The sequence below is a fragment of the Dendropsophus ebraccatus genome, chromosome 6 (assembly GCF_027789765.1).
Source record: "Dendropsophus ebraccatus isolate aDenEbr1 chromosome 6, aDenEbr1.pat, whole genome shotgun sequence".
Classification (NCBI taxonomy): domain Eukaryota; kingdom Metazoa; phylum Chordata; class Amphibia; order Anura; family Hylidae; genus Dendropsophus; species Dendropsophus ebraccatus.
In genome coordinates this window covers 119,808,369-119,822,014 of record NC_091459.1, presented here as the reverse complement: position 1 = coordinate 119,822,014, position 13,646 = coordinate 119,808,369, and the positions used below count along the sequence as shown (strand labels likewise).

General features: G+C 50.4%; 1 protein-coding gene across 2 annotated transcripts in view; it reads left to right on the top strand.

Moving 5' to 3' along the window:
* The window catches only part of EFR3B (EFR3 homolog B), a 115,411-nt gene that overhangs the window by 44,330 nt on the left and 57,435 nt on the right, over positions 1 to 13,646 (top strand). The window contains exon 1 of one of the 2 annotated variants that reach the window (XM_069975761.1): positions 1,872 to 1,943. The exons of the other annotated variant lie outside the window; for it this stretch is intronic. Within the exon in view, the coding sequence (XP_069831862.1) occupies positions 1,937 to 1,943 (7 nt within the window). The 5' untranslated portion in view covers positions 1,872 to 1,936. Of the gene's footprint in view, positions 1 to 1,871; positions 1,944 to 13,646 lie in introns of those variants that run through there. 2 annotated transcript variants of the gene reach the window in all.

Sequence of the window (13,646 nt, the reverse complement as noted above, 5' to 3'; positions counted from 1 at the left end):
CAGATTCTGGAGAGAAGATTCACAGCCGGGGGAGACTTCATTACGGCCCGCGCTGGATGGAGCCAAAGAAAAGGTGAAAGACTCTGATCAGAGAAGACTCCTCCTGTGAGTCACTGGATGTAACTGCACTCTCTTTTAGGGTCTGTAGTGATAGGGGTCATAGTCTGGTGGTATTATGTAATGGTATCATTGATGATATCTTTATAAGGTTATAAGTAGAGATGCGCGAACCGGGTTTGAGTCGATCCGAACCCGAACTTTCGGCATTTGATTAGTGGGGGCTGCTAAAGTTGGATAAAGCTATAAGGTTGTCTGGAAAACATGGATACAGCCAATGACTATATCCATGTTTCCACATAGCCTTAGGGCTTTATCCAACTTCAGCAGCCACCGCTAATCAAGTGCCGAAAGTTCGGATCGACTCCAGCATGCTCCAGGGTCGCTCATCTCTAGTTATGAGGTAACTACCGTATGTATTGGGGCTCTTAATACAGTGTGGGGACATTTTCAGGGAATTATACTGTGTGTGGAGCTCCGATTCTGATAACGCTGGGATGGGGGGGGGGGGGGGCACTCTTGAGGGCTGTGCACTGGGCCCACCAATGTATTAAAACGGCCCTGCATACAGTACAATAATAATACTGCTATAGTGTACAAATTGTACAAAAATACTGCCCTGCTGAGCTCAGCTGCTTCTTATGTGAGGGTCAGTGACAGATATCAGTGCGGATGGCAGCAGCTCGTCTGTAGTTGTGGACAGAACATCAGACTAATGTTATTCAATGACTCCGTTCATACACCCGTATGTGTCTACGGGGCCGCAGTCCGTGCCGCAGAAAAAGATCACGGATCACTACGTTTAGTGTTGTCTAGTGTTTGTGCGATTGGCGGCCACGGGATGCAATACAGACGTGGATGTGGCATTAGGATGCTGTAGGGCGGACACCACTGTACACGCAGATAATACCGCCAGATACTGTATGCACAAATAATGCTGCCATGTAGTCTAAAGTATCAGTGTTGTTAGTACAGGCCCTTTTACACAGGCTGATTATTGGCAATGGGGGGGGGTATGAGGTGCAGTGGAGCCTCCTGTATGGGGGAGGGGGGGTATGAGGTGCAGTGGCGCCCCTGTTGGTGGTGGAGGGTATGAGGTGCAGTGGAGCCTCCTGTGGTGGTGGAGGGTATGAGGTGCAGTGGAGCCTCCTGTGGTGGTGGAGGGTATGAGGTGCAGTGGAGCCTCCTGTGGTGGTGGAGGGTATGAGGTGCAGTGGAGCCTCCTGTGGTGGTGGAGGGTATGAGGTGCAGTGGCGCCCCTGTATGGGGGGGGGGGGGGTTATTGGGGGAGGTATGAGGTGCAGTGGCGCCCCTGTTGGTGGTGGAGGGTATAGGGTGCAGTGGCGCCTCCTGTATGGGGGGGGGGGGTTATTGGGGGAGGTATGAGGTGCAGTGGCGCCTCCTGTATGGGGGGGGGGGGGTTATTGGGGGAGGTATGAGGTGCAGTGGCGCCCCTGTGGTGGTGGGTGAGGTATGAGGTGCAGTGGCGCTCCCTGTGGTGGGTGAGGTATGAGGTGCAGTGGCGCCCCTGTACACGGTCATGTATCCGGTCAGTGCCTGCAGTCTGTGCATGGGGAGATGTGAGGGTCGGCAGCGCCCCCCGCAGGAGGAGTTGGGGTCTGTATTGTCCCCGGTGAGGCTGCACACAGGGCGCGGGGCTCCAGCAGACCTCCCACCTCCTGAGCGGACAGAGGGGGGAGCAGCACGGACCGAGGCATGATGGGAGGGGAGATATTTGCATAGTCCCGCCCCCTCCCCGGGGACAGGAGCTGAATGAGCCGCTCCGGCCCCTCCATTCATTCCCTGCCCCCTCCCTGATGCTGGAGCCGAGGAGGAGACACCGAGCACAGAGCGGCGCCCGGCCGGGGACACAGCAGCGATGTATGGTAAGAGGCTGACCCGGGGGGCACAGGGACCCTGCGGAGACCCCCCCTGACCGCGGCAGTACAGGGCGCCTGGGTGCGGTGAACCCCCCGATCTACACGATCCCCCCCATACTGCTATACTGCACTGCCAGACACCCATACAGGATAGACACCCCAACACTGCCAGACACCCATACAGGACAGACACCCCCATACTGCTACACTGCCAGACACCTATACAGGACAGATACCTATACAGGACAGACACCCCAACACTGCCAGACACCCATACAGGACAGATACCTATACAGGACAGACACCTATACAGGACAGACACCCCCATACTACTACACTGCCAGACACCTATACAGGACAGACACCCCCATACTGCTACACTGCCAGACACCTATACAGGACAGACACCCCCATACTACTACACTGCCAGACACCTATACAGGACAGACACCCCCATACTGCTACACTGCCAGACACCTATACAGGACAGACACCCCCATACTACTACACTGCCAGACACCTATACAGGACAGACACCCATACAGGACAGACACCCCCATACTACTACACTGCCAGACACCTATACAGGACAGACACCCATACAGGACAGACACCCCCATACTACTACACTGCCAGACACCTATACAGGACAGACACCCATACAGGACAGACACCCCCATACTACTACACTGCCAGACACCTATACGGGACAGACACCCATACAGGACAGACACCCCCATACTACTACACTGCCAGACACCTCTACAGGACAGACACCCCCATACTGCTACACTGCCAGACACCTATACAGGACAGACACCCCCATACTGCTATAATGCCAGACACCTATACAGGACAGACACCCCCATACTGCTACACTGCCAGACACCTATACAGGACAGACACCCCAACACTGCCAGACACCTATACAGGACAGACACCCCCATACTGCTACACTGCCAGACACCTATACAGGACAGACACCCCAACACTGCCAGACACCTATACAGGACAGACACCCCCATACTGCTACACTGCCAGACACCTATACACTGCAACCCCTCCATACTGCTACACTGCCAGACACCTATACAGGACAGACACCCCCATACTGCTATACTGCCAGACACCTATACAGGACAGACACCCCCATACTGCTACACTGCCAGACACCTATACAGGACAGACACCCCAACACTGCCAGACACCCATACAGGACAGACACCCCCATACTACTACACTGCCAGACACCTCTACAGGACAGACACCCCCATACTACTACACTGCCAGACACCTCTACAGGACAGACACCCCCATACTGCTACACTGCCAGACACCTATACAGGACAGACACCCCCATACTGCTATACTGCCAATCACCTATACAGGACAGACACCCCAACACTGCCAGACACCTATACAGGACAGACACCCCCATACTGCTACACTGCCAGACACCTATACAGGATAGACACCCATACAGGACAGACACCTATACGGGACAGACACCCATACAGGACAGACACCCCCATACTGCTACACTGCCAGACACCTCTACAGGACAGACACCCCCATACTGCTATACTGCCAGACACCTATACAGGACAGACACCCCAACACTGCCAGACACCTATACAGGACAGACACCCCAACACTGCCAGACACCCATACAGGACAGACACCCCCATACTGCTACACTGCCAGACACCTATACAGGACAGATACCTATACAGGACAGACACCCCAACACTGCCAGACACCCATACAGGACAGATACCTATACAGGACAGACACCTATACAGGACAGACACCCCCATACTACTACACTGCCAGACACCTATACAGGACAGACACCCCCATACTGCTACACTGCCAGACACCTATACAGGACAGACACCCCCATACTACTACACTGCCAGACACCTATACAGGACAGACACCCCCATACTGCTACACTGCCAGACACCTATACAGGACAGACACCCCCATACTACTACACTGCCAGACACCTATACAGGACAGACACCCATACAGGACAGACACCCCCATACTACTACACTGCCAGACACCTATACAGGACAGACACCTATACAGGACAGACACCCCCATACTACTACACTGCCAGACACCTATACAGGACAGACACCCATACAGGACAGACACCCCCATACTACTACACTGCCAGACACCTATACGGGACAGACACCCATACAGGACAGACACCCCCATACTACTACACTGCCAGACACCTCTACAGGACAGACACCCCCATACTGCTACACTGCCAGACACCTATACAGGACAGACACCCCCATACTGCTATACTGCCAGACACCTATACAGGACAGACACCCCCATACTGCTACACTGCCAGACACCTATACAGGACAGACACCCCAACACTGCCAGACACCTATACAGGACAGACACCCCCATACTGCTACACTGCCAGACACCTATACAGGACAGACACCCCAACACTGCCAGACACCTATACAGGACAGACACCCCCATACTGCTACACTGCCAGACACCTATACACTGCAACCCCTCCATACTGCTACACTGCCAGACACCTATACAGGACAGACACCCCCATACTGCTATACTGCCAGACACCTATACAGGACAGACACCCCCATACTGCTACACTGCCAGACACCTATACAGGACAGACACCCCAACACTGCCAGACACCCATACAGGACAGACACCCCCATACTACTACACTGCCAGACACCTCTACAGGACAGACACCCCCATACTACTACACTGCCAGACACCTCTACAGGACAGACACCCCCATACTGCTACACTGCCAGACACCTATACAGGACAGACACCCCCATACTGCTATACTGCCAATCACCTATACAGGACAGACACCCCAACACTGCCAGACACCTATACAGGACAGACACCCCCATACTGCTACACTGCCAGACACCTATACAGGATAGACACCCATACAAGACAGACACCCCCATTCTGCTACACTGCCAGACACCTATACACTGCAACCCCTCCATACTGCTACACTGCCAGACACCTATACAGGACAGACACCCCCATACTGCTATACTGCCAGACACCTATACAGGACAGACACCCCCATACTGCTATACTGCCAGACACCTATACAGGACAGACACCCCCATACTGCCAGACACCTATACACTGCAACCCCCATACTACTACACTGCCAGACACCTATACACTGCAACCCCCTATACTGCTACACTGCCAGACACCTATACAGGACAGATACCCCCAACAGTGCAACCCTCCATACTGCTACACTGCCAGACACCCCTACACTGTATGTCACGTATACGGGACAGACACCCCTACACTGTATGTCACGTATACGGGACAGACACCCCTACACTACCGCATACAGCCCATACCCTTATACAGCATCTTCTCTGCAAATCACTTGACCCCCCCCCCCCCCCCCCGGATAACAACCCAGCCCTGCACCTCATGTCACCTGCAGAGACACCCCATACACCTGCACTGCAAAGCACCCCAATAATACACGCCACCCCTATACTGTAGGACACCCCTATATTACACCAGTTCACCTCTATACTGGAGGACACCCCTTTACTACAAGTCACCAATATACTGTAGGACACCCCTATATTACACCAGGTCACCTCGATACTGTAGGACATCCCTATACTAGAAGTCACCAATATACTGTAGGACCCTCCTATACTGCAAGTCACCTCTATACTGTAGGACACCCCTATATTACAAGTCACCAATATACTGTAGGACACCCCTATACTACAAGTCCCCAATATAACTGCATGCCACCTTCATACTGTGAGCCCTGCACTGCACGTCCTGCCTGTCACCCCTGCACTGCACGTCCTGCCTGTCACCCCTGCACTGCACGTCCTGCCTGTCACCCCTGCACTGCACGTCCTGCCTGTCACCCCTGCACTGCACCTTCTGCCTGTCACCCCTGCACTGCACCTTCTGCCTGTCACCCCTGCACTGCACGTCCTGCCTGTCACCCCTGCACTGCACCTTCTGCCTGTCACCCCTGCACTGCACGTCCTGCCTGTCACCCCTGCACTGCACGTCCTGCCTGTCACCCCTGCACTGCACGTCCTGCCTGTCACCCCTGTACTGCACGTCCTGCCTGTCACCCCTGCACTGCACGTCCTGCCTGTCACCCCTGCACTGCACGTCCTGCCTGTCACCCCTGCACTGCACGTCCTGCCTGTCACCCCTGCACTTTGCCCTCCTTTCCTGTAAGTTATCTCTTTGCTGATAGTCCCCTCTACTCAATACAACAGCCTACCCCCCCTTCCCATATACAATGAGACCACTTTACTATGTCCCCCCTCCCCCCCCCCGTCTATATCACCTGCACACTGCACGCATCCCTGTACTGCCTCTACACAGTGTGACACTTTTACACTAACCCCTGTACATTACACAGCCCCCAGCAGTTTATGACAGTGTGTGACCCCAGGAGGTGACATCCATGTGTGACCTGTCACCTCTACCAACACATGGATGTCACCTCCTGGGGTCACACCCAGCACACAGCTTATCCATATGTCAGTACACCTGGCGGTGGTCTCCTGACGGTATGATCCCCCCCCCACCCTGTCCCTCTTCACCCCGTCACATGCAGTCATTGCCCTGTATGTTACAGCTTAGCGTTGGGATGTAGTGTCGGCGCGGATCGTGTTATCCATCAGCGCGCAGGGATTAGGATTGGGACTGAGAGGCCTAATTATTATGACAGCGATTGACAGAGCAGAGAGCTTCCATCAGTCATCCTGACACTGCTCAGACTGATACACAGATGTAGCAGAGCTGACCCTGTACTTTGCAACCACTTGTGTCTACTGTGGTTTTATCCACTTTCTTATCCTAAATGAGAACTCCCACAAAATCCCCCTGACCCACCAGGACCCTCTAACTGTGCATTTGACAGCCCATGATCCAGTGCTGAATCCTGGCTGCCATCTTGTTCTCCTTGGCAGCTGCCTCACACTGCGTATTAGAAGTGGTTTCAGCGTCGTCACTTGTGGCCTATGTCTGCTGTAATCTATTAAGATAGGAATCTACGAGGGATTTTACTAGAGATTCCCTTTAAGTTGGTGAATAAAGTGAAATGACAAACTCAGCTCTTCTACATCTATTCTGTATTTCTGCTCAGTGCTTCAGTGTAGTTTGTACTCTGATACTTCCAAATAGATGATACAAAGCATCCAGAAAGTTCAGTTCTAACTCCAATTGCCTGAAGAGCTGACAATCTATTCTTCCACGATCTTCAGTGCACATATACAATTGTATGTATGGTGGGCTCGGCCAATGATGTTAGATGTTGTGACGCCAATGCTTGTCCGGGTTGTTGTGGGTCCCTTGGGCTCCTTTCACGGCAACTTGGGGTGGTAAAGCACCCACCTGGATTGTCGGTACCGCCACCCACAGAAGGGGAAAAGTCCTGTGCATTAGTATAAAAATGTATAACAACTTTTCTATAAGGTGTTGCAGCTTCACGGTACACGTTTCACTGATAGTAGAAATCTTTACACAGACTTTAGTGCTGAGCTTAGTGCTTGAGGTAGGTGCTGGAGAAGAGTTGAGAAAGTAGCTGTTGTAGTGCTTGTAGAGTAGAGACTAGAGGAGAGGAGTTTGCCAGAGGAGCCCCTACCCAGTGTAGCTTTGTACTCTGCTGGAACTTTTGATAGATATCTTTAGTGAAGTGATATTCATACTCATGTTTAGACAATGTCTTACCGCCTTCTGATAGGGTAGTACAAGCCCCAGCCATGGTTATTTGGTTATAGCTAGGTGTCCAAGGTTTCCCAGTTACCTGCACTCCGCAGTAGGATACATAGACCTTTTGTATACTGGTTGCTTTGTCCTATTGAGGTCAGTTCCTATTGTAATGTATGTTATGAATGTGAATGGCCCCCTCCCCCGTGTTCCCCGACCCCCGCCCATGAACCCGGAAGTGTGATGCACTATACATACCTGATTCGTGTCGACCCCCGTCCGCATTTCTTCTGACAGTGATGTAATCTTTGGGAGGCCGGGCGGCCGACCCGCTCCTGCGGTCCCTGATGCCGGCCCCCCTCTGCCGCGTCATAACTGTGCTCAGCCGCGATTGGCTGAGCACAGTTATGCTCAGCCAATTGCGGCTGAGCAGCTGATGACGCGGCACACTTGTGTCATCTCTCACTAAGAATCTAGGTAGTACTGAACTTGCACTTCCTCCACCAGTATCTCATCCTACCTACAGGGAACTTTTGTGTGCCGGCCTGTGAGTGGTGGGGATGAGTGTGTGCAGGAGAAAGAGGATAGGATAAAAGAAAAGAGCGCCTCCTAGTGGTCAGCACAGAACACATGGTACACAAACATTAACCCTTTTGCTTTCTTCAACTGTGCAATACATAGGCACATAGGAAATACTGACACCTATCGGGGAAACCATAAAGTACCTCATCAACCACTTTGTTTAACCTGAGATCAAAAGCTTTACGACAGGTGCACAAAAGAAAACATTGGCAGTAAGACAACACATATGGAAGAGTATAGGGCAGAAGAGGATCACCCTCTTCCTGTTAGGCCCGCCCCCAAGGATCACACCAGGAATCTTACAGTCTAAATTTTAGTATACAGACCAAGTGTAGGGAAACAGAGAACAGATGGGATGTTATAGCAAAACCAAAGCCCCCACCTGCTGCTGGTTCCTGACCCGTCCACCCCCTCTGGCTATTATTCTTTGCCCCGCCCCCGAGGAGCTAATTTTGTTATTGAACCATAGAATCTACAATGTAAATACTGTATTAGTTACTTACATACATGCCACATGGTCAGTGACCGATTCAGAGTAAAGGGGTGTATAGTGTTGTGGGGCCCCTCCTGGTTCACAATACACACCCTCTATTCCCAATGCTTACCTTATCCTTCCCCCAAGGAGCAGACAATCCTGGCCAAGGCGCTTACAGTGTCTTAGCTACTTATATGGAGTCTAGAGGAATACATGGAGGAGAGGGTATCCTGCCGCCGACCTCAGTTGGACCCTTCCCTTTCTATAGACCCCATAGAAGCCACATGGGCCCCTCTATAATACATCCCAGGGGGCTACGCCTAGAATTGAAGGGTATTATGTTAATTTTGCTGAAAACTATACTAGCCCTGGAGTAAGGACTGACACCAGAAGCTGTATATAACTGATATACATGTAGTATTGGAGGCCATATGTGTTCTAATAGGTAATTATTGTTGTCACTTTGCTTTCCTAGAAAATCATTTTTGTATGGAACCAGTCTGCATGGGTTTTTAAAAAAAATAGAAATGTGCCCTTTAAATCGCTGCTTAACCCCTTCCTGTCTGATTTGGTGGTGCTTCATCCCAGCCAGCAGTATGTTCTTGCTGGTGACAGGCAGGGACCTTTGGATGTGACAGTGTTTCCTGTGCTGCTGTGCAGGGACTCAGCGGGGGGATGTGGGGTCATGAGAAATCTGCAGCACAATGACCGGCTGAGCCACCGCCGTTCACATACACACACACACACACACACACACACACACACATTGTCATTGTCTATTATGGGGAAGTAATTCAGAGACTACAAGAGGGAAATTCCTGCAGGTTCCATGAATCACAGATACAGCGTTACTGATGGAGGTCCCAGGGCCGGGGTCTGTGCTCATCCTGAGCTTTATGGTTCATGTAGGGATGGTAGTAAAGACTGACACTCCAACAGGACAGATGGCCAGAAGGATTGTGTGTGTGTGTGTGTATGGGTGGGTGGGGAGGCAAAGATAAGTGCCCGGTATCACTCCTGTGAGTGTGAGGATAAGTGCCCGGTATCACTCCTGTGAGTGTGAGGATAAGTGCCCGGTATCACTCCTGTGAGTGTGAGGATAAGTGCCCAGTATCACTCCTGTGAGTGTGAGGATAAGTACCCACTATCACTCCTGTGAGTGTGAGGATAAGTGCCCAGTATCACTCCTGTGAGTGTGAGGATAAGTGCCCAGTATCACTCCTGTGAGTGTGAGGATAAGTGCCCAGTATCACTCCTGTGAGTGTGAGGATAAGTGCCCGGTATCACTGCTGTGAGTGTGAGGATAAGTGCCCGGTATCACTGCTGTGAGTGTGAGGATAAGTGCCCGGTATCACTGCTGTGAGTGTGAGGATAAGTGCCCGGTATCACTGCTGTGAGTGTGAGGATAAATGCCCGGTATCACCCCCCTATGCCTGCTTGCGTATTTGAGCATTTGTTACATTGTATCATTAGGATAGGAATACTGCACAAATTCTTTCAGCCTCTAGGTGTCAGCAGTGAGTTGTGTTTTCTATTCCCTGAGAGCAGCAGAGATCTTACAGCTGATGTGGAGTGAAATGGCCCTTACCTGAGTATATCACCAGTGAGCTGCTGCGTCTGCCAGGGACATGTCCATGTAATGTCACATTCATGGGATGACGCCATTTTGTCACATGACCACCCTTTATTATTCACTATTCATCATTGTAATATTGTGTATCCAGATGTTTTAGTGAGTGCAGCTCTGGAGTATAATATAGGAAGTAACTCAGGATCAGTACAGGATAATTAATGTAATGTGTGTACCCAGTGACCCCACCAGCAGAATAGTGAGTGCAGCTCTGCAGTATAATATGGTCAGTACAGGATAAGTAATTTTAAGCCAATCCCTGTAGAGTTTGGCAGTGAAGGGGTTAATGCTTAGGATTGCTGTAGTCTGTGGTGTTTACATTGCTCAGGATCAGCACCTTCCTACATCCCACATAGCAGAGTCTGGATTTCTTCAGTAATCATTGACCGACTGCCATCTCTGGGGTTATACATTAATGTGGGCTCGCTCATGTGTTTCACTATGGAGGACGATGCAGCCATAGAGTTAGTCACTCAGCTTTCCCACCAGCCTGAGAGGTCATTGTGCTTTGTTATACAGGGATATACCCGCCCCTGGGTCCTGTATTTAGGATGCTCGGTGTCTGTATGAACGTTCTACCGAATATGAATTCAAGCTTTTAGGTTCTTACAGTGTGTTAAAGCTATAGAATTAGTGTAGAGAACTGTCAGCATGAAGAGTCCAGCTTAGATCGGGACATTTATTACATGTTGTATCATGGCGTTCTCAACCACCAACTCAATAGCTTAAAGGGGCCCTGGTCACACTGGACAAACAGCCTGATCTGTGGACACCATGTTATAGGGCAGGGCAGACTGATATACTGGTTGGAGGAGACATTTTTAGTGTAAGGCTGGGTTCACACTATGTTTTTGCAAAAAAACGAAAAAACTGATGCAGTTGTGTGCATCTGTTTTTCCATTGACTTCCATATATATATGTGTGTGTATAAAAAAAAGACTTAAAACTAGAGATGAGCGAACTGGGTTCGGGTTCGAGTCGATCTGAACCTGAACTTTCGGCATTTGATTAGCGGGGGCTGCTGAAGTTGGATAAAGCCCTAAGGCTTTAGATATAGTCATTGGCTGTACCCATGTTTTCCAGACAACCTTAGAGCTTTATTCAGAGTTCAGCAGCCCCCGCTAATCAAATACTGAACGTTCGGGTTCGGATCGACTCGAATCCGAACCCGGTTCACTCATCTCTACTTAAAACACATCCGTTTTTTTATGGGCAAAAAAATATGGTCGACCACGTTTTTGTGTATGTAAAATAAAACCGGATGCGTTTTGATCCTTTTTTATTATGATGGAAGTCAATGGAAAAATGGGTCAAAACGGACCCACACATATTAGCATTGCTAAAGCCAACAGGAAATTATCGGGATAGAGATGGGAGGTAGGGACAGAAGTCCATGGCATGGGATGGGGAAATACCAGGGTCAGGGTATTGGGGTCCATGGCATATCGCAGTCCTCTCAGTCTATGGCAGGCAGTGACATATTGCTCTGCTGTGGTCTCTTCCTCCCCCAGCAGGATGGGCAGTCTCTCTTCCTCCTCCTGGGAGGTAAAATACAGCAAGAAATACGCCAGTCCCTGAAGTGGGTGTCCCCTATGGTCAGTTTCTGGGATTCTCTTATGTCTTTCCTCCAGAGGCTGATGCATTCCTCTTTGCCCTTGTCTGTCGTCTTCTGGATTGGGTTGGGGTGACATGCTCTGGGGGGCTTCGTTTTCCTGGGGCTTCTTTGTGGTGGTAGGAGCTGGGACTGCTGCTGTGTAGGTGGGCCCTGAGTGATAGCGCCATCTTGTGGACAGCAAAGTGTAGTGGGAACCTGCCTAACTCTGCTCAGCAGGTGCTGTATGACGTGCTCCAATGGGCCAGGAGAGGGTATCTATCTATCATCTATCTATCAATCATGCTTGGAGGAAGCCAGGTATAATGGGTTGGATATGGGTCACCGCAGTGGTGGACGTAGCACATACATAGGGGGAGATTTATCAAACATGGTGTAAAGTGAAACTGGCTCAGTTACCCCTAGCAACCAATCAGAGTCCACCTTTCATTTTCCAAAGAGTCTGTGAGGAATGAAAGGTGGAATCTGATTGGTTGCTAGGGGCAACTGAGCCTGTTTCACTTTACACCATGTTTGATCAATCCCCCCCATAGTGCCCCATAGTGCTGAGTGTATTTGGCAGTGTATGGTGCAGATACTGTGCATGGGCTCACCGGGTAGAGAGTGTGCTGCGGAGCTGAGTATCTAAGCCAGTCATGTGTGATGCTATCTGCTGAACTGTGTATCTAAACCATTAGGTGTAAAACTGCTTTCTGATCCTAGCTGTTGATGTGTAATACTAGCTGCTGAGTCAGTGTATGTAAGCCATGGCTCTCCTGACTGCCGCCCTCCAGCTGTGGTAAGGCTGCATTTCCCAAGCTTTAGCTGTCTGGGCATGATGGGAATTGTGGTTTTGCAACAGCTTGAGGGCCGCAGTTTGGTGACCCATCTAAGCCTATAATGTATGTGATACCGTATGCTCAACCAGGATATCCATTTCTGATAAGCCGCCATTTCTAATCCTATCACATAGTTTTGGTCCATTTTAACCCAGTAACCTTTGACCTCTCACCCCGTGTTTAGTAGGTCTTGCAACCCTTGACCCTGGTCCTATAGGGCCTGTTTTTTGGCGTCACTCCCAACTCTGATTATCTCATCAGTTTACAGGCATAGAATAGCTGTAGTTGTCCTCGGAGCTGTAATCTCTACGAGAACGGTCCAGCTGCATGTGACTGATTCACTTCATGTTCTACGTAAATGTTTTCCAAATCTGCAGTCCCATGTAAATCACAAAGATGAGACTTGAAGTGGTGTGTATTATACGTGTCCTCGGCTGCTGCAGTGCAGTGGGTATTATAAATGTCCTTGGCTGCTGCGGTTTGTATTATAAGTGCCCTTGCCTGCTGCGGTGTGTATTATAAGTGTCCTCGGCTCCTGCGGTGTGTATTATGTGTCCTTGCCTTCTGCGGTATTTATTATAAGTGACCTTGGCTGCTCCGGGGGGTATTTTAAGTGACCTTTGTTGCAGTGTGTATTTTAAGTGACTTCAGCTGCTGCGGTGTGTATTATAGGTGTCCTCGGCTGTTGCAGTGTGTATTATAGGTGTCCTCGGCTGCTGCGGTGTGTATTATAAGTGTTCTCGTCTGCTGCGGTGTGTATTATAAGTGTCCTTGGCTGCTGCAGTGTTTATTATAAGTGTCCTTGGCAATGGCTGCTGCAGTGTGTATTATAAGTGTCCTTGGC